The sequence below is a fragment of the Indicator indicator genome, chromosome 5 (genome assembly GCF_027791375.1).
Source record: "Indicator indicator isolate 239-I01 chromosome 5, UM_Iind_1.1, whole genome shotgun sequence".
Taxonomy (NCBI): Eukaryota; Metazoa; Chordata; class Aves; order Piciformes; family Indicatoridae; genus Indicator; species Indicator indicator.
In genome coordinates, this window is record NC_072014.1 from 25,875,648 (window position 1) to 25,902,252 (window position 26,605).

Below are 26,605 nucleotides of genomic sequence, written 5' to 3' on the forward strand. Positions count from 1 at the left end.
ATCCTGCAGCAGAACCCAGCAAAGCACGAGGAAAGCTGAGCAGGCCCACAGACCCAAACAGGCCAGGGAAACAGAGCCAGATAGATGTAGGCAGGGAGAGCAGTTGAGCATTAGACTTTAATAGAAATCCTTGAGAAACTAAGAGAAAATAGAGAGCAAAACCCAGGAGGAGAGCATCAGCCTGCAAGTCAACACAGGCATGCTGCAGGGCACCTGGGAGAGCTGACAGCTGCCTCCCTGGCAGCCCTACTCTCCCCATGACAAAGCAGAGCTGTGCTGGAACCTATGGTTTCTCTAAGCAGCAATGTGTAAGCCCAAGGTTTCCACGAGGCCCCAAAGCTGGGGGAGGACAGGATATTGGCACAGGAGTTCAGAAAGGATAAAACAGTTCAGCTGAAAGTCCCAAGCTTCTTCCAAAGAAGGAGGGTGGTGACTGGAGACTTTTTTCAAGGGGCCAGGCTGCAGCACAGGAGCAGACTTGACTCCCAGTGGCTCAGAGTAAGCACATGGAGTCACAGGTGAGCAAGGGCTCAGCCCATGCCCCATGCTTGGTCAGAGATAAGAAGGCCAGGCTGACTCCAAGCTTTGTCAGCTCCCACACAGCAAAGAAACCACCACCACATCAGGCTTTAAAAGCAGCCTTGGATAAAGGGCAGACAAACCCCACTAACCCAGGCTTTGCCATTTGTTTTAGAAATGTAAGTCACACAGCTCTCCTCTGCCCAGTAAAACATTCCTCTCTATAAGCAGCCCCAGCGAGTGTGCAGCACAAGGGGCTCCCACAGTCCTTGCTCTCCGGAGTCAGCTCCTGTCTCTTCCTTTGAGGTAGGTTGAGGTGTCCCTGGGAGGGACGTGGCTGTCTGATCACATCACCAGGGCGGTGTCCAAGAGGCAGACAGTAGGTTTCTGGTTGTCTTCACCAGTGTAGTTGTTGAGAGGTAAGCTCTGAGTAGGGCTGGGATCCAGGCATCTTGTGAGGTCCTCACCAGCTGAAGGAAAGAGTGTGCTGCAGGGGAAAGGAGACACTGTGCTGCTTAGGGGCAGTGAGTAAAGATCAAAAGGTGCAACATTCATCTGTAGTATCATTATACAGACTCAGAGGCAGGGCTGCCAGGCTCATCTACTCAGTTTCTCATCCCAGGCAGCACCACTCACCCCGAAAGTCACCCAAGAGAGTGGCAGAACTTTAGGGTCACAGTTTGATCTTCCTGGCTGCATGCAAACCCAATACCAGCCTGGCACAGGAACAGAAGCTCGGATACCCTTTTCCTTAACACCAGAGACCAGGGGTGTGCCTGTCCTCCACTTCAGCTCACCCAGAAGAACCCCAGTCCTCCAACTCTCTGCAGGAGGCTGTCAGGGCCAGCAGCACCCATTCTGCAGCCCAGCTTTGCTCAGGGAAGCTGGTAGAATGCAGCACACCTGGACCCCTTGCTGCTTCCCAGCCCCACACTGCAGCTAAGAGCCTCTGCTCACTGCTGGCTACATCAGAACCCATGGAAGTAGTGTAGGCCCTTGTAGAGACCACCTTGTCAGCATGTCTTGACCATGACAACTCCAAACATCACCCAGTCTGGTTGTTTTGGGCCTCAGTCCCACCCAAGCTGGGCATACAGTGCCAAGGAGACATGCCCAGTCATGCAGACATCTTGCCCTACGAGCTGGCCCTCTAGAGAATGGAAGCTGGCTTCAGAACCTGCAAGGCAACCTGTTCCTCTTCCCTTAAACAAAGCTGCTTTCCCTGCTGCCAATACTCTCCCAATCCTAAAGCCACACTGCAAACATGGGAGTCACAGCAAGTGCAAACTTACCCCAGTTTGCCCAGTTCCTGTTTACTGAAGCCACTTGATTGAATGCTGCTCTTCTGGAGCAAAATAGATTTTGGCAACGACCACTGCAAGAGAAGAAAAGACAACCAAATGGCTATTTAAGTCGTGGCAAAAACCCCTCAAGCCTGCTGCCCTAGTGTGCTTCAGTTTGAACTGCCTCACTCTGCTGTGCATCATCACTGCCACCAGACTGTTCCTAAAATAGCAAACAGAGCTCTCTCTGCTTTCTGCTTAATGGGTCCCTCGCTGCAAGTGGGAACAAAGCATCTTGAGGTCAGAAGAGTGGGTTTCTGTCACTGTATCAGCCTCCTGTTAAGGCACAGGAACAACAGAGAGAGATGGCTCCCTGACAGAGAGAATAAAGGGCAGGCCCAGTGCCAAATATGCAGGGCTGTGCCTAGTGCCCCCAGTGATGTTCATATACATAATACTTGCAGATCTGATATACTGGATGGACTTCATGTTGGTGGGAGAGAGAGAAGCATGGATTTTTCCAGACTCCTGGAGGCCTTAGCAGAGAGGAAATAGCAAACAGGTAGGGCAGGAGCCACAGGAAGCAGGACAGGCACACTGTCTGCCCAACTCTGCCCAGGCAAACAATCATCTCTCCCTAGCTTACCCACAGCCATACGCACCATCTCGGCCAAACCAGTCCCTGCTCCAGTGTGGTATCCTTTGATACACCAATTCTTCAGTAGCTCCAGACCTGGCAAGTAACAGAAACAACAAGCAAGAATGAACAACCACATCCGCAGGGAGTTAAGCCTTCCCAGCTTGGGGCACATCAATATGGTGCACAGAGCAAGCTGCCTGTGCTGCTCATGTCATGCAGTAACTACTTGACCACGTGCCCAAGCCCAGCAAACATGGGGTAAACCAAGGGCGTTCACCCTTTCACAAAAACACCAGCCCGTGCCAGCATGTGGGCTGCTGCAGCGCCTGCCTTCCTCCCAGCCAGACGCACCACGCAGCAGCCTCAGTTAGGCAGGGAAACTGGGACAACATGGGATTTGCCAAATTAGACCCGACTGGCTGTTCCCCTGAGGCCAGTGCCTGCCACTGGCAGCACCTGATTTTGGGCTGCACCAGTGAAAGTTCCTACAGTGCTAATGTAGGGCAACTTTGCTGCCACTGGCCCCTTTTTCAGAGGAGGGCAGCTTGGGCAACTTCCTTCTTGCACAGCACCAATCAGCAGTAGTGTCCCAGTGCACCATCTCCTCCCTGCACAGATCCATCCAGAGCACAGTGTGGGCTGAGACCTGCTCTCCATCCTGGCATGCTCACCAGTGCTGTGAGACACAAGGCATGCTGCTCCAGAGGACAAGTTGAATGCTTAAGCAGAACCACGTGCCCAACTGCACTGAACAGGCTTCACTTCCTCCAAGGCCTCCTGCTAGCTGTCTCAGCCACAGCCAAGCTCCCTGCTCTCTGCTCGCCTAGAAATCTGAGAAATCCAGACCTGCACCCTTACTGTTTTCTTAAGAGTGTAAATGCCATAGTACGAGCTAAGATGCTTTGAGATTTAAGAACCAGCACAGCAATAGCCAGAAACTCGGTGCTGTCCAGTTGGGGTTACTGTGGTTTGCTGTATGACACCAACCCCGGCTATAGGAGGAATCCTTGCTGTCCAAATTCTGCTCCTCAGTGACCTTTCAGCAAACCCCAGGACCTTGGAATAAACAAACAAAAAACCCTAGATGCTAGAGGCTGAGAGGAGCAAGCCAGCTCAGCACCTCTGCCCCAGACCTTGCTGGCCAGGGAGAGGAAAGGGCTGGATGGAACACACATGAATGGATAGAGGCTGGCAGGAGGTTGGGAATAGAAACGAGGGGGTAGAGCAAAGCAGCTCACTGGGCTGCTTGGGGGAAGCTGAAGTGCTGAACCATGAATCCAGCTGGAGTGGCAAAGTTCAGGCCAGCACTTCAGTGCACATGATGACAGGATCTTTCTCCTAGCTGGCAGGAGAGCATCCAGCAAAGGTATTAGCAAGGCAAAAGATGATACAGGCTGACACTGCAGCTGGAGAGGGCTGTGAGGTTACCATCTCTTTGTGAAGGACTGTTATTTGCTGACCCCTTTGATATTTGCTTTAACACCAGTGAAAAGTGACAAAGGTTTGTTTGTTTGTTTTTCCCTCTGCATGACAGCCAGGCTAGGAGCACACACTTGGTCACCTCAGGGGAGGGCCAGCTCCTGCAGAAGCCTCTCCAGCTAGATCAGATGCTAAATGGGGACCTGAGCTATGGTCTCTTTCTTTTCTCTAACCCCTCACATTAGACCTCACCAGTTCTCTCTCCTAAGCAGCCTCTACTGCTGCCCTGATAGAGACAGCCCTGGGTGAGAATGAAATGGCCCAGCCCAGGTATGCCTCATTAATACAGCACTGTGTCCTGGAAAGGTGGAAATGATAGCTAGATTTCTTCTGTTTAACAAAAACTCCTCTGTGTGCATAATGGTGGTTTTAAGAAAGCAGGACGAGACCAGGGAATAGGTCAGATTTTTCCTTCACTTCACAGATCACCTGTATAGAGCAAAGTCCAGTGACTCCAGGTGCTTCTCCCTCAAGAGGGCAGAGGAATGCAGTAAAGGGCCAGAGCTAGAGGCTGAAGGCAGAATCCCAGCTTGCTTCAGCCCCAGGATGCTTTGAAATGCTGGTGCTGCTATAATGACCAGAGCAGTGAGCAGTCCTGACTATCTCAGAATAAGCTTTTTCTGATATCTGAAGCAGTTTGGGAGGGTAACACACTTCCTAGGGCTAGTGTGCAGGCAGGCAGCTCGCCCTAAACACGCATAGCTCGGAAGTTTCCCAGGAACACTGGCAGGCAGCTTGCCAGACTTGGGTGACCGTGCCAGGCTCTCAGATGGCAGTTACCTTTGTGTTTATTCAAGTAGTACTTGAGTTCCCACTGGGTCACCAGGATGTTGAAGTAACGAGGCTGTTCAAAGAAGCGCAGGTAGCGCATGGAGATGTGGGTGGGGAACACTCGCTCAAACTGCCCACGCCGGGAATACTCATCCTCCGTCTCCACCAGGATGCGAACGTCATCTGGAGTCAGGATGTCCAAGACAGAAGAATAAAAATCCTGCAGACAAGAGCAACCCCCTGGGTCAGGGAGAGCTGAACCACGTTTTGGCTATTCCTCTTCCCACCTCCCCACTCCTCAAACCCTCTTAGAGGTCTCCATGTGTTTGTGATCTCTGGGACACAGACCACACAGAAAATGAAGAAATCTAGATTCAGTGGTGACTTTAATGTGGCACACAACTGAGGAGATTCCCAGTTCTGCAGCCCAGCCCCTCTTACTGACACTGCCCAGTGGCACACAAGGCAAGCATCCCAGAATCACAACATCAACCATGTTGGAAGACACCTCCAAGATCATCAAGTCCAACTGATCACCCAACCCTAACTAATCAACTAGACCATGGTGCTAAGTGCCTCATCCAGTCCTTTCTTAAACACCTTCAGGAACGTTGACCCCACCATCTCCCTGGGCAGCCCATTCCAATGGGCAATCACTCTTTCTGTGAAGAACTTCTAAGATCAAGTCTAAACTTGCCCCTGCGCAGCTTGAGATTGTGTCCTCTTGCCCCTGCTAACCCCAAACCCCCGAACAGGGTCAGCAGGCAAAGATGGTGAGAGCTGCACAGAGACACAAGGAGGAACAAGCAGTGCTCAGACCGTGTTTGGGCACTGGTGGGTAATGTGCCCCTAGGCACGTGTTTATTTTAATGTAAAGATGAGCCAGTGCCGCAGTAGCTTAAGCAGACCCAAGTTATTTATGACCAGATGTGTGGTTACCCACCAGAGCCCAAGTGCCCCCCATTATCTGTCTGTTCCCACAAAAAGGTACAATCCCAAGAGGGTCAAGGGATGTGGGACTGGTTGGGACAGCGGCTTGGCATGCAACATAAGTATCAGAGGAGATTATGTCATACCTGGTCAGGTATCTTCTGCATCAAGTAATAGGCCTTCTTCATCTTCTCTGCTATGAAATGCTCAGACGCTGCCTTCGGCTTCTCCTTCAAAGCACCACCCAGACTGAGGACACAACAAGAAGCAGTAGAGCATTTATGCGAAGAAGACAAAGTCCTGTCATGGTAGAGCTGCTCCCAGCAGCTTCTGTGAGAGCAGTAACGCCCCCAGGAAGATGTCACGGAGGAGAGAATGCTTTCTCCAAGGATTTCACTAGTTCCAAGATCAGTGATGCATTCACAGCCTTGTGCATCAGCATAGGACCCAGGAAAGATACAGGCAGGTGAACTGTGAGGGTCCTGCCGGCTCCTCAGTAAGGAGGAGGCAATGTTTCATCCAAAAGGTGAACCATCACCTCACACCACATAGAATGCAAGAGAGCCAGAGACACATCATAACATAATTTACAGCACTTAAGTCTGGTGGGATCTCATGTTCACACGCTGCTTGGAATGCAGCTTCCTAACTGTAAACACAGAATGAGGGGTACAAGTACTAGGTACTGGTACAGTGCAAGAAAAGAGAGAACTCTTAGATCACAAACTTCCATCCAAGAGTTCTCAGGACTCAAATTCAGCTCCAGCTTCACATGCCATGGGAAACCCTGGCCTTTTATACAGTCTGACCAGCAACCATCTAAACCATTCTAAGCACCCATCTGAATCATTTGGGGATACCAGAGTGTGGAAGATACTTATCCAACACCTTTAACCCTTATATCAACACAGCTAATTTGTTCTGCAAGAATAATTAGTTGTGTGTGGATCCATACAGGGAGAGCAGAGGCTCGAGGCTGTTCTGCTCGGGGAACATACAGATCTACTGGAATTATGCCTATATGCAAAAAAAAAAAAAAAAAAAAAAAAGCAAACAAACAAACAAAAAAATTCATGTCCTTTTCAGGGCAAGGGATATGTTTAAGCAAGGTTGCCCCTGGATGTAGAACTCTGGTAATGCATTATGTGAACCATGCTAAGGATCCGCTTAATCCCCTGTGTGTCCCTCTGTGGCTCTGTGGACACCTGCCCTTCAGCACCTCTGTCACAAGCTGCAAACGAGCGTGTGATCAAAGCGCCGCAGGCACGCTGGCCAGTGCTCCCCGGCTGGACCAGGCCCATGCCCCAGGCTTCTCCCTTTGCACAAGGCACAGGGCAGGCAGAGGGCAAGAGTCCTCTCTTTTGGCAAGCCCATTCATCACAGCGGGCTGGGTGCTGAACCCAGCAAGCTGCTTCTTCAGTGACATACCACCAATGGTTGCTCCGCTGCAGGGAACAGGACTGGTTTACCCCCCATATCATCAGGTTTGAAATTAGTATAAGCCCAAGCTGTGGTGAAACACAGGAGGAGCAGGGGTCTGGGTGGACACACATCTAGGAATTAGCCTTATGCAAGAAACAGTCACATCAGGTGCAAGGTAAGACTGTGCATTTCCCTATCCCACAGGTCTACAGCCTCCAACACCTGTAGTCCTGCCTAAGGAACAGATGACTCCAGCCTTTGCAAAGTAACAGATGTTCCTCTTGCTCAAGGCAGCAGCATGTCCACCCTGGGGTAGAAGGCAAGTAGATCCAGCCCAAACAAAGTGAGCCATCCCTCAAAGTAAACAGAGAGGCAGCATGGCTCAGCATCATGTTAGATTCTGTTGGTAAGAAGGAGAGAGCACAAGTTCTACCTTGAACAAACCACAGGAACTAGATATCCAGAAATGATGCAAGTCTCTCAGACTATAGCTGAAGGACCAGTAAGCAACCCCTAGATTAAATCCTCCAAGGAAAAAGCCTTTCTCCCTGACAGAGGAGGAAGCTGACCTGCAGGTAGAGTCACTTTTTGTGACTTGTGGCCTTGAGGCCATACTGTCTGTGCTGGGCAGAACAAAGCCGGCAAGGTTCAGGAGGTCTCGAATCATTTGGCCCTTGATGCTCACATCCAGCGGAGAGTTGGAGTGGAGGCTGTGGGGAGGAAGCATCACAACAGTCTGAGTGCTAGAACAAAACTGCTGAGCCCCATGGCCCTGAGATCATTCCTTGGGTTAATACTGACTGGGATACAAAATGCAACCTGTCCCTTATCACAGCCAGCCATGAGACATTGAGACAAAAATCCTGACAACAGCTCTTTGAAGGGAAGTCCCCACCAGACAGGCTTCATTTCTTGCTGAAAACCAGTAAATCCATCCCCAAACCCTGTGTGAGACCACAGCTCTGTGTCCGGCCTATGCCCACCCACTCTGGCAGGCAGGAGGCCATGCGCAGGTACGCTGCAGCTCCTGGTTCTGCCTGCGCAGCCAACACCACGCAGCCAGGTGCCACCAGCCAGCAAGGAATAGTGCAGCAGGCAGCAGAGCTGCTGATCAGAGCTGCTGCTCCCTTCTGCCCACACAAAGAAGAAATCTCTGCCATCATCCATTCCCTACGTGACGCATCCCTCCTTGGCCTTCCTTTTTTAACATACTCTTCCCTGGCTCTAGGTGGAGCATGCTCAGCAAAGCTTTCTGAGCTGCAGATGGATGTTGCTTTCACAGACAGGGAGGACTTTGATTCCTGCAATCTGGAGAGGGAGGCTTCAAAGCCCACAATCTTTCAGCACAAAGTATAGGGGACGTCGCAAGCCAAATTCACTTTGTGGTATAAGAAAGGCCATTATCCACACTGCTGTGGCTCAGAGTCTGCTTTACCTTGGGGAAATGTTGACCTCTAAGATCCAGGGCTTGAGGTTTTCATCCAGCATAATATCAAACCCAAACAGCTCATGGCAACAATACGGCCGCCGCACATACATCTTCACCAGGCTGTTCACGTAGGGCTCAGATCTGCAAGCCAATGGAAGAGGGCTTGTTTCCTACAGTTAGAGAGCAGAGCTGTGGCTGCTTGCAGTGCCAGCTCTGAGCGTGTTCGCAGCCACGTGCTGTGGGAGCAGATGGGCTGAAACCAATGCAGGCCCACAAGCTGCTGCTGCACTGCGTATGGATCCAGCACTGAATCCTGAGCATCCCTGCTCTGTTGGGCAGGATCAACTTCTGAACACAACATCCATCTTGCACCAGGGGACCTTTCTTGCCAACTTGCCAGGTGACAAGCTGGGCAGAGTGTTGAATATGTGGCACCCCCGTGGACCCCCCACCCTGGCACAGCAGGCAGACCCAGGAAATGTAAGGTCTGCTTACCTGTTGCAGCAACTGCAGCATGAGCGTAAGTTACAGGATGAAAGGAAGGACCCAGAGAGAAATAATGAAGCCAACAGTGGTGGCAGCATTTAAATTAAGAGCAAAAGAACTGTGCTTAGAGGGAACTGGAGAGCCAGAGAGGCCAGAGTGCACCCCACAGCTTCGCACAGAGTAAGGGGTGTCAGGACTTACGCAATGATGGTTTTGATAACAATGTCTTTAATCTTCTCCCAGATGACCTCGCTATTAACTCCCTTCTGGGTCAGGTAACTCCAGAGAGCTTTGAGTGCCCTGGAAAAGAAAGCAAAGCAGGCAGCTCTACAGCCCATCCCTGCCCAGCCTTCCTAGTGAAGTGAAAGCAGCAGAAGAGAGCCTTGACAAAGCTCCTCCCTGGCATAGTCATCCTTCTAAATCCCTCACCTCCTGATTGCTGCCCTCCCCAGCCTGGCCTGACTGATCTTGTAGGCCCAAACCCCTAGAAACATAAATCTGTCATAGTCTTGTCCCAGCACTGGAGTATTAGGTCCCAAATTAGTACACGAGCAAGATAAATCAGGCCCAGATCTTCTCTTCCCTCCCCCTCCATGTCCTCAGCAAACCTCCTCTTCCTGCAGGCCTTCCCCCGCAGCACTGCAAAGCAGCTCAGCAGGAATCCAGCAAGACCCCATGAATCTTTCAGCTTGAGCCATTTCACTGAAGCTTTGGGGGTGGAGAAAATTTTTTCCAGAAGTAGAAAACAGGATGGTAGGGGAAGCATCTCCGCTTTTATAGGAGTTTCCTACCCCATACCAAGCACTGCAAGCTACCCTGACACTGAGCCAAGGATACTCAGATACTGCTCAAGCGAGACCCTGTGGCTAATAGCCAGGAATTCAAAGGTCACGCTTCCTGCATACAAGATGGAGTGGATTACAGCCACCCTCAACTCTAGCATGGGAGCAGCCAGCTTTGACTTGCATGACAGTACCAAAACCGCACACAATCCCACCCCCATGGCATTTAAACTGTTGGGGGACAGCAGACCCCACTCAAAGTCCCAGTGGAGGAAGCAACCACTGTGCAGCAGGTCCAGGTCTGAGAAAGTAATCCTACCACAGCAAACCACCTTCTGCACCAGCCTTTGAAGTGACCTAACCCTGCCCAGGCCAATGAATTGAGAACTCTATCCTGCACTATTTTTAAAAAAGTTCAAACAGCACTGTGGAATCAGAGACAAGTGCCTGGGCCCTTGAATCAGTCCATCCATGGGCGCACAGGGAACAGGAACTCTGCAAGACTGCAGCCCTCCTCCCAAATGCCTAGAAATGGCACTGCTGCTCCTGCTCACCCTGAGTAGCATACAAATTATCAGCTGTCCCTTCCTCTGCCTCCGCAGGTAGTCAGGAATGAGGTGGGCAGAGGCCTCCATCTAACCAACTTAAGCATCACAATTACCCATTCCAGTTCTACCAGCAGAAAATCAGATTCTGCTTTAACCACGTCCCATCACCCCTACAACAGGGCAAGGGTGAGTACAGATGAGAGCAGTGCTGGAAACAAAGAACAGCAACCACAGCCCAAGAAGCAGCAGACAGGATGAGTCACAGCCAGGGAGACCATCCAAATTCCACTGACACTAACCCATGCTAAAATCCCCCTGCTCCTCCCATTTCCCCAAGCAGGAGCAGACTATACAGAAAGAACATTCAAGTTTTGGTTAAGAATACTGAAAACAGGCTTAATTAACAGCAAACAGAAAAAGTTGCCCTGTGCCCTAAAAGCAGTACCTACCATTTATGTCCCTGACAAGCAGTCTCATCTAGGTTGGACTTGTACTCTGTGTTCTTCTTGTTCACACTGTAGTTGGTCAAGTGCACAAACTTGTTGCTGAGGCTTTTCATCGAGGAGGAGTATCTGGAGGAGGCAATAGGACCACAGTCTGAGCTTGAGCTGGGTGCCCCCAGGACCCTGGGGCAGGAAGAGATTCTGTCCTGCCTCAGGCCACTCTTGGCCACCCACCAGCCCTGCTGCCTCCCTTTCCCAAGCTGCCTGGAGCTCTCTGTCCCCACTCTCCTAGAGCTGATGGGACAAAGCATGAGATACAAAGCATGCTGCCTTGGGGCAGTGGGATGCAATCCCACCCTCATAGCATGTCCTTAAGACTGGAGTACTGGTGAGCAAAACCACTGACAAAACTGCAGCAAGCCCAAGGCAAAATAGTCAAAACTGGAAGAAACATCTGAGTTTCTGGTATGACAGCCCTTAGGCAGTACAAAGCAGCCAGCATATTTCTGGAACTGCTTTACACTGAGCTGATCTTGCCTTGGGAAAGGAAGATGAACGATACATCTGCTTAATTTCCCTTGCAAAACTGTTGCCTGCAGTGATCCCATGTGTTTCCAAACTGCTTCTACAGCTTTAAGCATCACTGTCTAAGGCATACCTCCAACCTGCCCCAGCCAAGGTGGGTACCACAGCCACACCTGCCTCAGCACCCAGCACTGCTCTCCCCACAACCTACTTGCAGCTAGCAAAGCGAACCAATCCATCCTTGAACAGGTAGACCCTAAGGGGATCGTAGCAAGTGACATAAACGTAGAGCCTCAGGTCGAACTTCTTCCCACCAATGAGGTAGGGTTTGTGCAGGTATCTGCAGAGGAAAGCAAGCACCAGGAGAGGGTTATGATTTCCACATGCAGGAACGACTCTAGCCCCTGCCTCGGAAGGCTTGGAAAAAGTAGGGATCAATGCAGAAGACCTCTTGTACAATATTACCAAATTAAGTGCATCACAGTCAAAATGAGAGAGGAAAAAGCTGTCCTATGCATGGGGAGAGCCTGCTGCACACCAGCAGTGCTCCCTTCTGCTCGGTTCCATTATGATGAGATTAAGGCACGGTAGCTTTTCCACACCCACAAGACTGATCACAATATTCAAGAACAGCTAAGACATGCAGTGGGCCACAGATGGTTTGGTGAGCAGAAACAGTTGGCAATTTTCATTTGATTATTCACCCCAGAAGTTCACAATTTTCCGAAGGAAAGTGTATTTGCATGGGAAGCAGGCAAGAAGGACAGACAAGCCAACACAGCAGTTCCCTGTCTGCCAAACACCAGTTTTCCTTCCCAGAAAGCAGCTTCAAACCAAGAGGAGCTATTCTATTTTTCTGCAATAGGAAAGCAGATTCTGAAAATTCTGTTGGTCAAAGGGTTTTCTTGAAATAACATCCACATACAGAGAGGCTCTTACTGACCAATTCTAATTTGGATAACAACAGTTCTCTTCCCTGGGACTTCTCTTCCCACTGTGCTTGTGGGCAGTAGATAAGGTTTGCTTGCATCCAAAGATGACAAATTTCAGAGTACAAAGCAGGGGGAGCAGGATCACAGCAGAGCTGAAGCTGATCACCTGCCAAACAGAAGCTCCAGGAAGCTTGTGGAACCAGTTTCTACCCAAGGTCTCAAAATCCCACAAAGAGACAGCAGCACTTCAGCTGCCGCTGACAGAACCAGATTTCAGCAGCAGCATTGCACTAGTTGAGCAGTTTCCAGATGCAAATCAGGTACTTCTGCTCTGCCACACAGTGGCAGCATCCCAGAGCTGACCAGAGAGTCCAGGTTGTGTGTCAGCTTTGTTTTCCTTCACTCACCTCTGTACCAGCAGTGGTCTTCTTTTGGGGAGCTGGCTCCATTTGTGGATAACCTGGATACCAGTGCCTCTTGCTGATGCTGGCTGCAAAACACAAAGGAGGAGGTATCAGATCTTCTCCCTGCAGCTGCAACAGGACACAGGATTGAGCTCTACTTTGTGCTTACTGGTTTTACAATCCATTTTTGGCGGCTAGCTCCTTCCTCCCACGCTTTCCTGAGTAATTTGATGTCCTGGGGCAGGATGAAGGACTGAGGAAAGAAGTTAAACTCCTTCTTCCCACAGCGAGCTTGCATCTTCAACAGGTTGCGCCACAGACGGTCCTTCCTCCCGATTTGAAACGACCCAGGGAAGTGGTTTAGCTGCAAAGGAACCCACCAGGTACTGTGAGATCCAGCTTTCCACCTCCCCACCCAGCTCTTGCTGCTCCCTGGCATGAGGATACAGCCTTTCTGAATACAGTGCAGGGTAATGCTCTTTGCTCCCCTCTCAGATTGCACCAAGACAAGATCAACCTGATGCTGAAGCTCTGCATGGACAAATGCTAGCATGAGTGACCTACATTGCCTACAAAGCCAGCAGCTGCCACCTCATCCCTTCTGGTGTCTGAGCAGCTGCAGGGCACTAACCCCCAGCCTTTGAGCTTCTTCTGACAGTGTTCTCCACCTCAGTGGTTTTTCGCTTACTTCTGAACTGTATGCCAGTATCTGCCCAGGGGACAGAAAGACTCTGCAGCAGGACAGGAACAGGGCTGAAGGCTGCTAGCTTCCAAATCTGGATGCTACCTCAAGACCAACCAGTTTGAAGCATCACAGCTCTCCACAGCAAATTTCAGTGTGATAGATACCAAACCTCTGGTCCCTCACATGTTACCCAAGCCAAGGGCTACTCCTGATCCTTTTATAATCCAAGTTAGGTACATCCCCTCTAGCTGTGCTGGCAGAGAAGACACTGGCACTACTACTCAGTTCTGCCAGAAGAAGGCCTGCTTTGAGCAACAATGACTGAATTTAGACAAGCTCACAAGCGAACACAGCTTAGCTACAGCCTCGGCCTGTGTAAAACCACCTTTACAGTGGGGATGCTCACCAAGCTGTGCCTGTCTCTTGGGTTCATCTCCCAGCACAGGAATGCCAGCTGCCACCTGCTGGAAAGGATGCTGCAGGGACAGCCTGCATAGCAAACACCTGGTCCTGAAGAGAGGGACACCCAAACTGCTCCCAACATGCTCTCCATGCACATGAAGGAGGTCAGCCCAAAACATCCCCTACCTTCTGGTGCTCCCTGATGGCTCTGAAGCTCGGAGATTTCATGTGGTGGCCCCAGCAACCCAGCCAGTCATTGCTTTCTGCAGGAAGACCAGAAAAGTCCATGACCAAGTACCCTGTCACCCACAATGCTCTCTCAACCCACCAGCATCCCAACTCCTGGGGCTAGCAGAAGCATACCAGCAATGCCCAAGAAGTATTCATACAGTGTACTGTGAAACTGCCAAAGTAAGGGCTGTGAGCAGGATCCTGTTAACCATATGGATCATGTCCTTGCAGGCATCTGGGCAGACACAGGGTCAAGGGAATGGCTTTAATACCCCAGCACCCTGACTTCCTTGCTTTATAGCAGGTGAATGAAGCAGGTGGCTGACCAGCAGATGCGCTGCAGATGGACATGGAAGATAGCAAGACTTCCTAGGTGTTGCTCTGGCCAGCATGTCCCGTTATAGTCTAAAAATGGTCTGAACAGAGGTCTCTTGATATGCACAGGTGTCCTGTAAGTACTGCTGGGAGACCATACTCAAGAGTACAGGTCACAGCTGTAGATACTCATTGCTTCCTCACCCTTCTCCTACACACCTCTTCAGCAACAAGATCCCAACCCTGAGAACTCTGACTATGGTCAGAGAGGATGGATTCTTTCTCAGCCTGTGGGGGCAGGGAACGGCATTGCTGGAGTTGCCACCAGATGAGTGCCAGCACCATCCAGAGGTACAGCTCAAACAAGACAAAGCAAACCTCTACGCCACACACTGCCTCAGCTCCTAAGAGCCCAGGAATTAGCCCCTGTGGTCCATGCCAGGGACAAGACAAGAGGGAAATCAGGCCCTACTAGCACTTCCAGAGCTCGTATATTGTGGGTCAGACAGGCAGAAACATGAATCCAGCATCCTGCATTGACAAGCCTGTATTGCTCCTCTTCTGCTGTTTGCTGGCAGAGTCTGCCTTCTCCTGGCCATGGGCTAGAGGCAAGGGAGGACGTGATGTGTCCAATACTGCCAGCTTCCCACAACTTACTTTTGCTGACTCTGAAGTGGGACCTGCTGACGGTTTGCTTCACTATGTTTGGCGTGACTGTGCACATTTTCCATCGCAGCAGCTTCCTCTGCTCCCAAGGCAACTTTTCCACTAGGAAAGCAAAAAGATAAGCACAGAAGGAAAACAAACAGAATGCCCCACATTTTGTACAGCTGCACCCAGGGGAATTCTTATGGTTTGCTGCATGGGTACCAGGGCTGTCAAGGCGGCCCCTTTGCAGAAGACTCCATGGTTAGGGGAGATGCTGGAACATTTGGTGCCAGCCTAACTCATGCTACAGGCTGTGGGAGAAGACCTCATTTTACCCCAAGACTTTTGGACCTCACAGCAGTGGCATGTCTCACCATGAGAAGGGTACAGAGAAGGTACTGCCAACCAGCTCCCACATGTGTGCTGGCACCTCTGCTTGCTAACAACAGGCTGGGCACTCTCACCCTGCCATGGCAACAGACACTGGCTCACCTCTCTCATCCCAAGTACTGAAGTAGATGGTTGGAGGCACATTAGGGAATAAACTGCAGACAAGAGCTGGTTTGAGCACTTTCTCCTGGTCTTCAGTGGGCTGGGCCAGGCACTTAATGTAGTTCCTAGGAGATGAAGCAGCAGGCAGTTGGCTAAAATTGAGAAGTAGCATAGGGACAAAGGGGAAAGCCAGAAAGAGCCTTGATCCTGGTATCAGGAACGTGCATCACTGCCATGTGTGCTAAGATCAGGGAACCAGTCCGCAGCAACAAGGGGGTAAGCTTGCACTGAGTGCACATGCCATGTGGCATAACTTCTGTGGGGCTTGTGTTTAGCAAGGGCAAGGGGTTCAGTTTCATAACAAACCCCATGACCCCACAGGAACAAGGGGTGGAGATTGTATATGCATATGTGATTTAGCTGTTGTAACCCTCTTGGGTTTGGTGTGCTGCCAGGAAGTACACCTTCTTACTACAGTGATCCCTAAGCCCTGGGAGGAAAGGTAGAATTTATAACCTATCTGTTAAGGTTGTGATGATGCTAAAAGTACACTTTAAAATGAACATCTATATTGAAATACCAGCCACTGCAGCCAGTGGAAGAAACCATGATAGAGCAATCCACTAAGGAACAAAGAGCAGGAAAAGAAAAAGAACCACAACACACTTATCCCAAACTCCTAGATCATCCCTTGCCTTGCTGAAGGGACTGAGTAGAGCTGGCAGCGAGGGGGTTGGAGACCAGGACAAGGGAATAAGAGGTGTTCTCCCAAGTCCTCATATATGCTTTTTTTCCCCCCAATACTAGAATTGGTAATTTAAAGTTTGTTACTTGACAATAAATTATATTGATTAATATTTTTTGGCATAAAACTGGTTTTGCCCACAGATTGAAGGCAGGAGAGCCAGCCCAGTGCGCAGCCCACACAGAAGTGGCCAATATCCCTCCCTTGCAGTCACAGCAGGCATTTGGCTCAAGCACTGCTTTCCTCCACCTGCCCCTGAGGACAACCAGGCACTTCCTGACATAAACAGCTGCTGGTCCAATTTATGTCACCTCTGCAGGACTTTCACACTCAGAGCCCTGCAACACCCTGAGGTTCAACAGTTGTGCGCAGGAAGCCTTCCTCATTTCCCAGGCAGCAAGCTGTTGGGCAGGCAGCAAAGCCCAGGACAGCCCTAGTGCAAGAGGCAGCATAGCTAAGAACAGGTCCCACAACGGTCTGCCAGAAATCACAGAGGCAGGGCTCAGATGACTGCAGGCTCACCAATGCTCCAACGAGAAGCCTTTCCAAAAGCTAAAGAAAAACCCAGACCCAGTACTTGTTTCTAGGACGCAACGCTGAGATACAAAACCTCATGGATCTTTTGCAACCTCTGGACCAGGAAGCCTCCACTCCGCTTCATCTGCAAAGCAATGACACTGCAAGAGCACAGTTTAATGCAGTAAACTCAACCCAGTAACTGGCAGTGGAATTAAGAACCCTGTTTTGTGGTGATGGATGCACCCTCAGCACTTTGCAGGCTGCTGTCAGTAGCTCTGGTGTGCAGGGTGGCAAGGAAGCTCGCTCAAGATGGGAAGCCTGCTGCTAACTTCACTCCATTCCCTCATATGCTACAGGTCCCCTCTGTGACCAGGGAGGGCAAAGTTTGGACAAAGATGCCAATTTCAATGCACTATTTACAGCTACTCACCTGGATACAAGAGCCACAGAGCCATGGGATGATGCGCCAGTGACAGAGGAAGCATCTGAGTCACCTGCAGGAGGGGACAGATGCAGGTTTTGTCTCCACAGTTAGAAAGGTGAGACAAAACAAAACAAAAAAATACTGTGGAGGATAGACCCTTCTTGGCTGCCCCAAATCTTTGGACCTTAGGTTTTGCCTACCAGTTGGTGGAATAAAAAGCAGAGCAGGGAGTGGAGCTGACAGCCCTGCACACAGAAAAGGTGGGTAAGTTTTGGAGCAGGACAGTGGTGAACCCTAGCCTGTTCCCTATACAGTTGCTCTTTGCAGCTACACTGCTTTTGGGTTCAGCATTGTCTCTCAACCATCCTAAAATGACAGTATGAATGTAAGACAGGAGGGCAACTGTGCTCAGCTCCAACTCCCAAAAAGCCCCCACACTCTCCAACTCAAGGCATGGAGCACAATCCATCCCAGGGAACCAGCACTCACTGTCCTCATCCTCCTCCTGACTGCAGCTCTCATCCAGGCCATCAGGAAGCTCTTCCTCTGCTTCATCCTGGGGATGGCTTGGCTCCAGCAGTGATTGCTCAACAGTGACACTAGGACAAAATTACATTAGGAGGGTCAAAAGCTTTCCAGGGCCAAAAGACCCAGAAGACCACTGGGGCAGCATTAGATAACATGGGCAGGGGAGTGACAGCACTGTCTCCCCAGTGCTGATGTACAAGCACTTATCCTAAGCTAGCAACATGGAGAGGCCCCAGGGCACCTTGAGAAGAAATATTTTCCAGAGCAGCCGAAAAGAAAGAGGACAAGGACACCGTCTTTCAGCAGGAGAGCAGGAGCTCCATATCCATGCACCCTCACTGTGCAGTCCTCTAGGAACCCATGTCTCTGCCCAGGAAAGCCTTGCTGAACCTGGCTCAACAGCAGGCTTCACCCAACGTATGTGCAGAGCCTGCCACAGCACGGGGAGCAGCTAGAAATGCCACACAGCAAGTCCAAGCTGTGGCTGAAGGAGAAAGCAGAAAGGCTCGGAGCCACCCCAAGCAGCTGTGTCAAGCTGGGGGTGGCAGGAAGGCTCCTCCCAGACCAGGATGCCACAGATGGGCTTTGCTAAGAGATGCAGCCTATAGTTATACTTATGGGCACCCCAATACACACCCCACCCCACAGCACATCCTCTCCCATCGCACACAGACACAACGGCCAGCCCAGTCCAGCCTGTCACGGCCTTCCCTCCTCCTCCTGGCTCTACTTACTTTCTCGGGAGCACAGCCTGGGCCTGTTTCTTCTCTTTCTCCAGTTGGATGGTAGACATCTGGGTTGTCACTTCAGAGATGGCAGCAAGGTGTGGAGGCTCTGATCTTGCCACCTGGTCCCCACTGTGCAGGCTCAGCAACCAGCAGTCAGTGCTGGGGTCAGGAGAGGCAGTGTGCAAGGCCGAGAGATGGGCACCGACACGCTCAGTGCACACAGCAGCACCAGAAGTGCCTGGAAGGCTCAGGTTACCTTTAAGGCAATAGCTACCCAGCTCTGAGTCCAGAGGAGCAACGGTTTCTTTTGGGGTGAGCTGTGCTATGATATGCTGCCCCCACCTGCTGTTTGATTTGCACAGGCTGCCCATGTTCCTAAACCCAGAGCTTTCAGCTTTGTGTCCAAAGCTGCTGTGTGTGGCAGTCTGTCCAGGTGGCTGCTGTGCAGCCTCTGTGAAACTGAGCTCTGCCTCCTTTTCTTTCACCCTGTGGATTCTCTTCTCAGAAACCTCCTGAGAGCACTGATCCTTCCTAAGGATCATGCTGCTGGGCTCGAGGGTAGGAGAGGGGACTGCGGTTTGCTCCAACACAAAGCTGCTGCTTTTCACTGCTCTGTCGAATAGGCTGCCAGGGGAGCTGTCTCCACCTTCCCTGCAATGGGGCCATAAGGCAGCAGGGAAGCTGTGGGTGTTTTTCACCTTCTTCATCTCCAGTGACTGCAGCAAAGGCACTTTAGCACTGCTTGGCCGTAGGAAGGGATTGGTATTGAGCATTGGTCTGTAGGGGTTGGAAGCCTGCTGATCTGAGCTGAGGGCAGAGCCTTTGACCCCAGGACCAGAGTGTTCCTCCATCAGTGGATGCAGCAGGCAGGGCTCCATAAGCAAGGAAGACATCAGCCTTCCTGTGGCAGAGCCAGTGTCTGGAGGGCTTGTGAAAGGGAACCTGTAGGGCTTGGGTCCAAGACAGAAACGTTGGTAGAGCAGAGCACTCCTGCCCAGGTCCAAACAGGGCTGTACCAATTGCAGGCTCAGGAGGATGTCTTTACCAGGGTGTGTGTGGCATAGTGACGGTGGGCACACGAAGCAGGATTGCTGCAGAGGGATCCCTGAGGGCAGCAGGCTACGATCCTGGAAAGCACTCACATACTTGCTCTGTAAATTCCAGATAGGTTTTGCCTGCTGCTGAGCAAGGTGCCAAGCCTGGTGTGGCCGAGCTCTCCCTGCTGGAAGGGTGCCTGACTCGAGCTTGATGGTAGTCTCCTGTTTGGGGCACAGGTTAGCATGTTCTGCTCCTGCAGAGGCCATATGGAGTCATAGCACATGAGGCATGAGCAGGTCAGTCACGCACAGTAGCATCCTTTTTGGCCTGAAACGAGAAAGGTGCTGTTACCTTGGTAGAGCAAAGATTCCTGCCCTAGGAGAGAAGCAGGGTGAGGTGCTTTCCCTGCAGGATAAAATAACATATCTCTGTCTGCTGAGCTCTCCTGAAGCCTCCTGGGACCAAGTCAAAGGAAGAGCTGGCATCTCACAGGAAACTAAGGAATGCAAGGGATAACTTAGAGACAGAGCTGGGAAAAGTGCCACCTGCAGGAAAGCTTGTAGCCTGCAAACGTGCAGGGGTGCCTGGCTGCCAGCCAGGGCTATGGGGCAGCAGCCCCAGATAAGAAAAAGAGAAAACAAACCATGCGCCAAGTCCTTGTCTTGCTTTAACACATGCCAGGATAGGAATTTGTATCCCAAGCAGGCTGGCTGGCTTGCTCTGCCACCTGCCAGCTCTCACAAGCTTGCATGTTTCAAAAAACTAAAAGGTAAGCAGAACATCAACCATCACTCTCCGAGTCTTCCTGCAATACACTCTCCTTTCTCACCTGAAAATCAACCCTTGGGTCCAGCAGTTGAAGTGCAGCTAGAAGACCCCAGGATTTCTCCGCAGCACCATACCCACCACAGGGCCTGGTCAGACAGACCTATACGCTGCAAAGAGCTACACCTGACAGACCTTCTCAATTTGTGAATCAGGCACCTATCTCCACTGCACATTATGGTCAGCAGCATGCCCAATGGAGGCTGTGTGAGGTGGGAATGCCCCACACTCACAGGAGCTATACAACCTCAAGGAGAGCTGCTGCCCTGGAAGTATAGAAAGGGTCAGGTTTGCTCCACACCCATGGTTACACTGCTCATTAGCACTTGTATAGTTCCAGTGAGCAGAGAGGAGTAGTAGCATCCCCCTGTGAGGTGCAGTGTATTGAAGCTGAGCTCTGAGGAAAGGAATCCCACAGGCTGTACAGAACTGAGCTGTACCACACTATCCAACTGCCATCTGATCCGTGCCCAGCAGCACACCCAGCTGTGTTGTGACATTCACAACAATTAACACAGGGCAAAAAGCCTGTGGCTCAGAGGCCACCACCTGCCCAGCTCAAGTTTCCCCCAGTAAACAAACAAGTGAAGCTTGGCTTCCATATGTCACTCCCTTAGATGTGCCCAGGGCACAAGCATGCTTGAACCACAAAGTGTCCCTAGCACACCAACAAATGTAGGCGAAAAAAAACAACATAAAAACAAGGACGTAAGTGAAAGTGTCCCCAGAGTCACTGCCTAGAGGAAGCTGTCACTGCAGAAATACCATGGGCACTGCCAGCTCAGCCATGGCCTGCGCTCTCACCTAGCTGTTAATGACCTTGCAAACCCAGCCTGCAGTGAAAGCCACTTGTGCCTCATCTCCAGCCGGCTTTACAACTATCAGTGGATCATCCTGCTATAAAAAGTGATTTGGCCTAATGAAGTTGTAACAAGGGACATGAATCCTACACTCAGCTTAGACACAGGCCATGAGTATGCCAGCAGAAGCCCTGTGTGACCCTGCTCTGGAGCAAATTACAAGTGGCACAGATGTGACCAGCACAGGCACAAGGGTACTGCTGGCAGCTGTGCCTGCCAGGGTGGAGGTCTGGCCATCACACAGCCTTAGCTGCCACAACCTGGCTCAGCCAGGTCTGGACCCCAGCCCTGCAGCGGAAGAAGGAGAACATACCGAGCTTGCGCCTCTCCGGAGCACTTTTGCCACAGAGATGCAGAAGGGGTTGGGCCAGCACAGTGCAGGGGTGCACTGGAAGTAGCAGCTACAGAAGAAGCTGCTTTCAAGCAAGGACTGTGCTGGCCAACAGCTAGTAACTACCATGGTTTCCCTGTGAAGACACAGGAGCTCAAGAGATAGGAGCAGGAAGGGTGAAAGGAATAACATGTCCCTGCACAGGACAGGGTGGGATGCATCTAGACTGGCAGCACCAGCTTATGCTGCCTGTCCTACCCCCTGTCCACACTCCTGTCTCACTTCCTGTGTGCCAACACAGCCACCTCCAATGTCTGCCTGCTAACTGACTCCTGTCCTCACTGCAAGGACAGTTTGGCAAAGCATCTGCTGAACGCACAGAGCCAGTGGAGACAGAGGGACCTTCACATGCCAGGCTGTGGGCACAGCAGGACAGCAGTTTCCACGTTCCTGTGGCTCTGAGTACAAACCACACCACCTTCCCCAAGGTAAATCCCTGCTGGTTATCAGTCAGGCAAATTTTCCCTTTATGTTTAATTTGGTCAGAGTTTTGGGGAAGAGGAAGGTCACAGCTTGATGCAATCCCTAGTTCTTGCAGCCCAACCTTAAAGCACAAAAACAAAAAACCAAACAGAAGTCTGTTCTGCTGCTCACAACAGCAATAAAACCACACTTGGAAATTTTATTGGAGAAACAGGAGCTAAGAAAAGTCCAGGGTGAACTGGCTGGACTGGAAGGCAAACCCAAACATAATTACTAGTAATTAACAGATTTGGGCTTGGACATATTGATACATAATATAGAGGGCAAAGTTGTCACAGCTGGGGTGATTGTACACCTGCACTCACTCACAATTAATGTACCTTTTATTATTGCACAGCCAGCTCACAAGCTTCGTGACCTCAGCTGGAGCCCAGCCACAACCTTTACAAATGTCACATCACAGGTGTGCAGGGGCCACCACGCAGCCAACTAAGCGTCAGTGGAAGTCCCTCCTTCCAGCCCAGCCTCCCCATGGCCTGTGCAGCTCTAACGGCAGCTCCTGACGGAATTGTTTCTAACACAGAAGGAGGAGATCGTGAGAGCCCCCATCGCCCTTCTGTCACATTTGGCTGGGGAGGTTATTTTAAACGCTGCTGTGGTGACACTCCTAAAATAACAAGGGCTTGCAAAGCTGCAAGCTGACCTGATAACATGCTGCCAGCCTCACACAGCCCAAAGTCAGTCACGGAACTGTGACTTGTGGTCTTCTATGCCACGGCAGGGTAAAATTTCACTTTACAATTAGAATGGATAACATCCTTTTATAAATAACACCTGAGGTCACACCAAGCTCCTCACCTGCAGCTCTGGGGCTTTTGATTAAAGCTTGAACAAGCAAGTTAAGAACAATGCAAAATGGACAGTTTTTTAAACCAATGTATATTTCAAAATAATGGTTTGTATCCCTTCAACAAAAACGAAAAGCTTTCAACAAGTTCAAGCACATTGATCTGAAACCAACTGACCAGAAGTGCCTAAGTTGGGCTTACATCTGGTAGCTAAGTACAAACTCCTGCGTTTGCACAGAAACAACCCAGAAAATCAGTGGCCTCAAGTGTAGTCACACACCGAGACAAAGCAGCATCCAAGGCTGCAGACAAGTTCAAGCTGAAGAGCAGAGAGCCCTGCTGGCCGCTGCAGCACATGAGGACAAGATGGCTCAGAGACAGCTCAGCCACCCCAAAAATGCCAACAGCACAGGGACCAACAGCCTGGTGTGCTGCAATGCCAAGCAGTTAAGCATTGCTGCTCTCTCAGCTCCAGTATTGTCCTGCAGAGCCACATTTTGAGTGCAAAACCTGCAGCACAGGATGATGACCAATTTCTCTTCTAATCAAAACACTCAAGTTTTTACTTGGCCATTTAAGTCAAAAAACAATACCAGTGAGAAACCACTTGCCACAGGAATAAGTCAGCAAATTCCACCTGGATCCCAGGATTACCCTTATGCCCAGCATTTGTGCCAGCCACTTTGATTCAACAGCTGCACTGCTGAACTCCACACTGAACAGAGGAGGCATGAGAAGGGCACGGCTGCCCAAAGCGATCCTTTAACTAAGCAGAGCTCTGCCCTGCAAGAAGAGCAGCACAGCTCTGATGCACACTCCCATTCCTGAGCTGGCAGGGAGGGAAGAAGGCAAATGTTATGGGCAGCAGGACACCAGACCAAGCCCCAGGAGAACTGGAATCCAGCCACTGCCTTGTTCTGTGCTCCCTGCACATACACATGGGCTGAGTGGGGGGCAATGCTCATTCATTTGATTTCACAGGGGACTCCCTCACCGCTCTCAGGGCATCAGAACGCAGTATCAGATGAGGTGAGGGACTACAGCATAGTCAGGCAGAAAATTGGGGTTGCAGCTTTGCTGTGGAGAGAGCACATGGGAGACATCTAAAATAAAGGGCTGGCTTAGTGCTCACCCCAGGCAGGCTGACCTGGCTGTGACTAGAGAGTGCAGGAGCCACACCAAAGGGTGAAAGATCCAGAGCATTGAGTCCTCATTGCTATCAAAAGATATGGATGTTTCTGCCCTGACAGAGTTCCCAGGCCACAAAAGGGGACCTTGCTGCACAGCAACAGTGGACCACACAGCTCTGTGTTTCCCTGGCAGTGAAGGTGGGAAGTCCCTGCCCTCGCTTCCATCCCCAGTTCATACCTTGCCATCATCTGGGCTACAGGAACTGTTGTATCACAGTGTAAACTAGAGCAGAAAAACAAGTATCGATTAAAAGCAACCAGCTAAAGCATAGGGTGCCTTACAGCCTTTCAATGAGGAGGTCTAAAGCACCTCCTGCAGACCCAGGCAGACAGCAAACAGAAGGGATAGCATTCTCAAGTGAGCTTCACAATGGCAGAAAAAGTACAGAACTATGCAGTGAGAACTGCAAGAGCGCAGCCACCAGTGCAGAAATTTACAGGCAGTCAGCACAGCTGAGTTTCAGCACTGCTGGTTTTAGTCAATCTGGCCACACTCTCAGCGTATGACAGAGAAACAAAACAATAGGGAAAGACTCGGGCTGAGGGGAACGAGTATAAAATATCAACATGTAGCAAGGAGACAAGAACTACCCAATTAGCTCAAAACACATCAATTCTTTGTTAATTTCTTGATACTTTGTTCTGAAATATATCTGGAGGGAAAAGCTCTCAGGTGTATGTCCTTCAGTATGTGATGAGGATGCTTCCATGTCTTGACTAGAGTGGGAAACATTCTTATGGAGGCACTGCAATCACCTCATTCCATAAGGCAGTCCCTCAGAGCTTGGGAATGGAGGAGAAACAGATTCAAGTTGGGAATAAGCCACTGAATACTCCCAGACCTGCTACATGGAATGAACTTGGGAAACACCAAGAAATGGCAAACAGCCCAGCCAGTACGGCAGCCAAAGCCCCTGACCTACATTGGTGACATGACATCTTCATGCAGGCAGCATTATCCGGGGCCAGCGGCATTTGGCTCTGTCAGTGTCCTCCTCACAATGCAATCCCTGCTTTGCTCAGAAGGGCCCCAGACATGACCAAAGAGCCCAATTTGTCATCAACAAAGTTTGCCTAATATAAAACTTAAGGACTGCAGCAAGACAGCAAGGTAAGGACAGACAAGTACCACTATCTGCCAGGTAAACCTGCTAAAAGTAAAAAAAAAAAAAAAAACAAAAACAAAAACAAAAAAACCACCACCAACCAAAACACCACACACAAAAAAATCCCACTATTAATACCCCCAAACTGCCTAGGAGCTGCTAGATGTTACAAGCCCATTCAGTGAGGAAAGCACAGCAATGACAAAGAGAAGCCACATCACAGAATCACGTAGGAAGGGGCTTGATGTGGAGCTGTGGTGCTGAACTCCACCACCCATGAGATCTGTGCAGACCAGTCAGGCAGACAACAGGCTGGCACAGAGCTATGAGGCCTCCCCAGTCCTGTGCCACTCATTCCCAGTTACAACCCTGAAGACGTTCAGGAAACACCCCAGACTTGTCTCAGCTGTTCCGCAGCTCTGCTATTCAGGCCCATTGGCTCATTTTCACAATAGCAGAGAAGCCAAGATCCAGGTGGAAGGATTAACAGCCTGGCTGCCCCAGTACCCTGCCTGGGTCTAGTCAAGCGCAGCTCCGTCCTTACTACTGCTCCAAGTGCCCTTGAAGAGGCTCGCTGGGGAGCCAGCTCCTCCTCTCTGGCACACGCTTGGGGAACACATGCTGGTTCTTATTTTTTTCAGGAAAAAAAGTCTTTGAGGTCAAAGCCATAAGGAGACGCTCTGTCTTGCACCAGGGCCGTCACCAGGACGCAGATCCCAGCACACCTTGCCGCAGAGCATCCCCGTGACGCCTGCTCAGCCGCACGGGACCCGGCCTGGCACACCCCAAGGGGACACAGGATCAGGCTATGGATGGCCTGGAGGTGACCGGGCGCCCCTCGGGGCGAGGGCCCGGGCACAGGCCAGGTGGGTGCTAGGGGTACGGCGCTGGGGCAGGAAGGGCCGGGGGCCCGGAGATGAGGAGTGTCGGGGGCGGGAGGCAAGGACCGCACGCCCGAGAGGATCCCGGGGGTGACACTCGGGGAGGGGAGGGTCACGTACTCGCTGTGAGCGGGGAAGGGACCCTCTCCTTGGCGGGGAAGCACTCTCAGCTCCCCATTCTGGTACTCACCGCCTACCCAGAGCGCCTAGGCCCCGCCATTAGCAGCACCGCCGCCGCCGCACTGCCAGCCGTTACCATAGGGATCTGCGCTGCCGCGTGACTACGCCTGCCGGCAGCCACTGCGCCAGCCGCGCCGCGCCCCCTGGCGGCCTGGCGGGCAGGCAGCCTGCGTGCGAGCGCCGCCGCGGGGCTGCGCCGGGGGGGAGGGACACGGCCTCGGGCAGAGGAGCGAAACACCAGGACGCCCTGCGCGACAGCCCGAGGCCCAGCAAGGGCGTGAGGGTTACTCAGGGAGCGGTGGTTTCTTGGGTGTACAGGCACTTTCCCAGGAACGGCTCCCTACAGAGGGGGTGTCCCCGATAAGCTGGCTGGGCAGGGCGCCCCTCGGGCTGACAAAGCGGGTTCCGCCAAAGCCAGGCTGGAGCCTGAGGACAAATGGCGCGTCTGCCCCGCCCTGCTGTCGGCTGCGCCGGGCCGAGCCCCGGTGACAGCCCTCAGCGCAGGTGCGGGGCAGCGGGCCTGCCGGGATCCTGGGGCCGGGGGCGTTTCACA

General features: G+C 51.4%; 1 protein-coding gene across 1 annotated transcript; it reads right to left on the reverse strand.

Annotated features, from left to right (window-relative positions):
- Positions 1-786: 786 nt before the first annotated feature.
- TTLL4 (tubulin tyrosine ligase like 4) lies at positions 787-26,131 on the reverse strand. Its single transcript, XM_054381235.1, is given in 21 exon segments — positions 787-1,006; positions 1,812-1,894; positions 2,465-2,535; positions 4,702-4,912; positions 5,769-5,871; positions 7,614-7,754; positions 8,480-8,614; positions 9,161-9,259; positions 10,739-10,861; positions 11,469-11,597; positions 12,597-12,679; positions 12,763-12,957; positions 13,867-13,943; positions 14,884-14,994; positions 15,367-15,491; positions 17,061-17,124; positions 17,544-17,653; positions 18,317-19,237; positions 19,334-19,675; positions 25,717-25,995; positions 26,070-26,131. Coding segments are annotated over 21 exon segments (3,606 nt in total). The 3' UTR covers positions 787-864.
- Between the last annotated feature and the right edge of the window lie 474 nt (positions 26,132-26,605).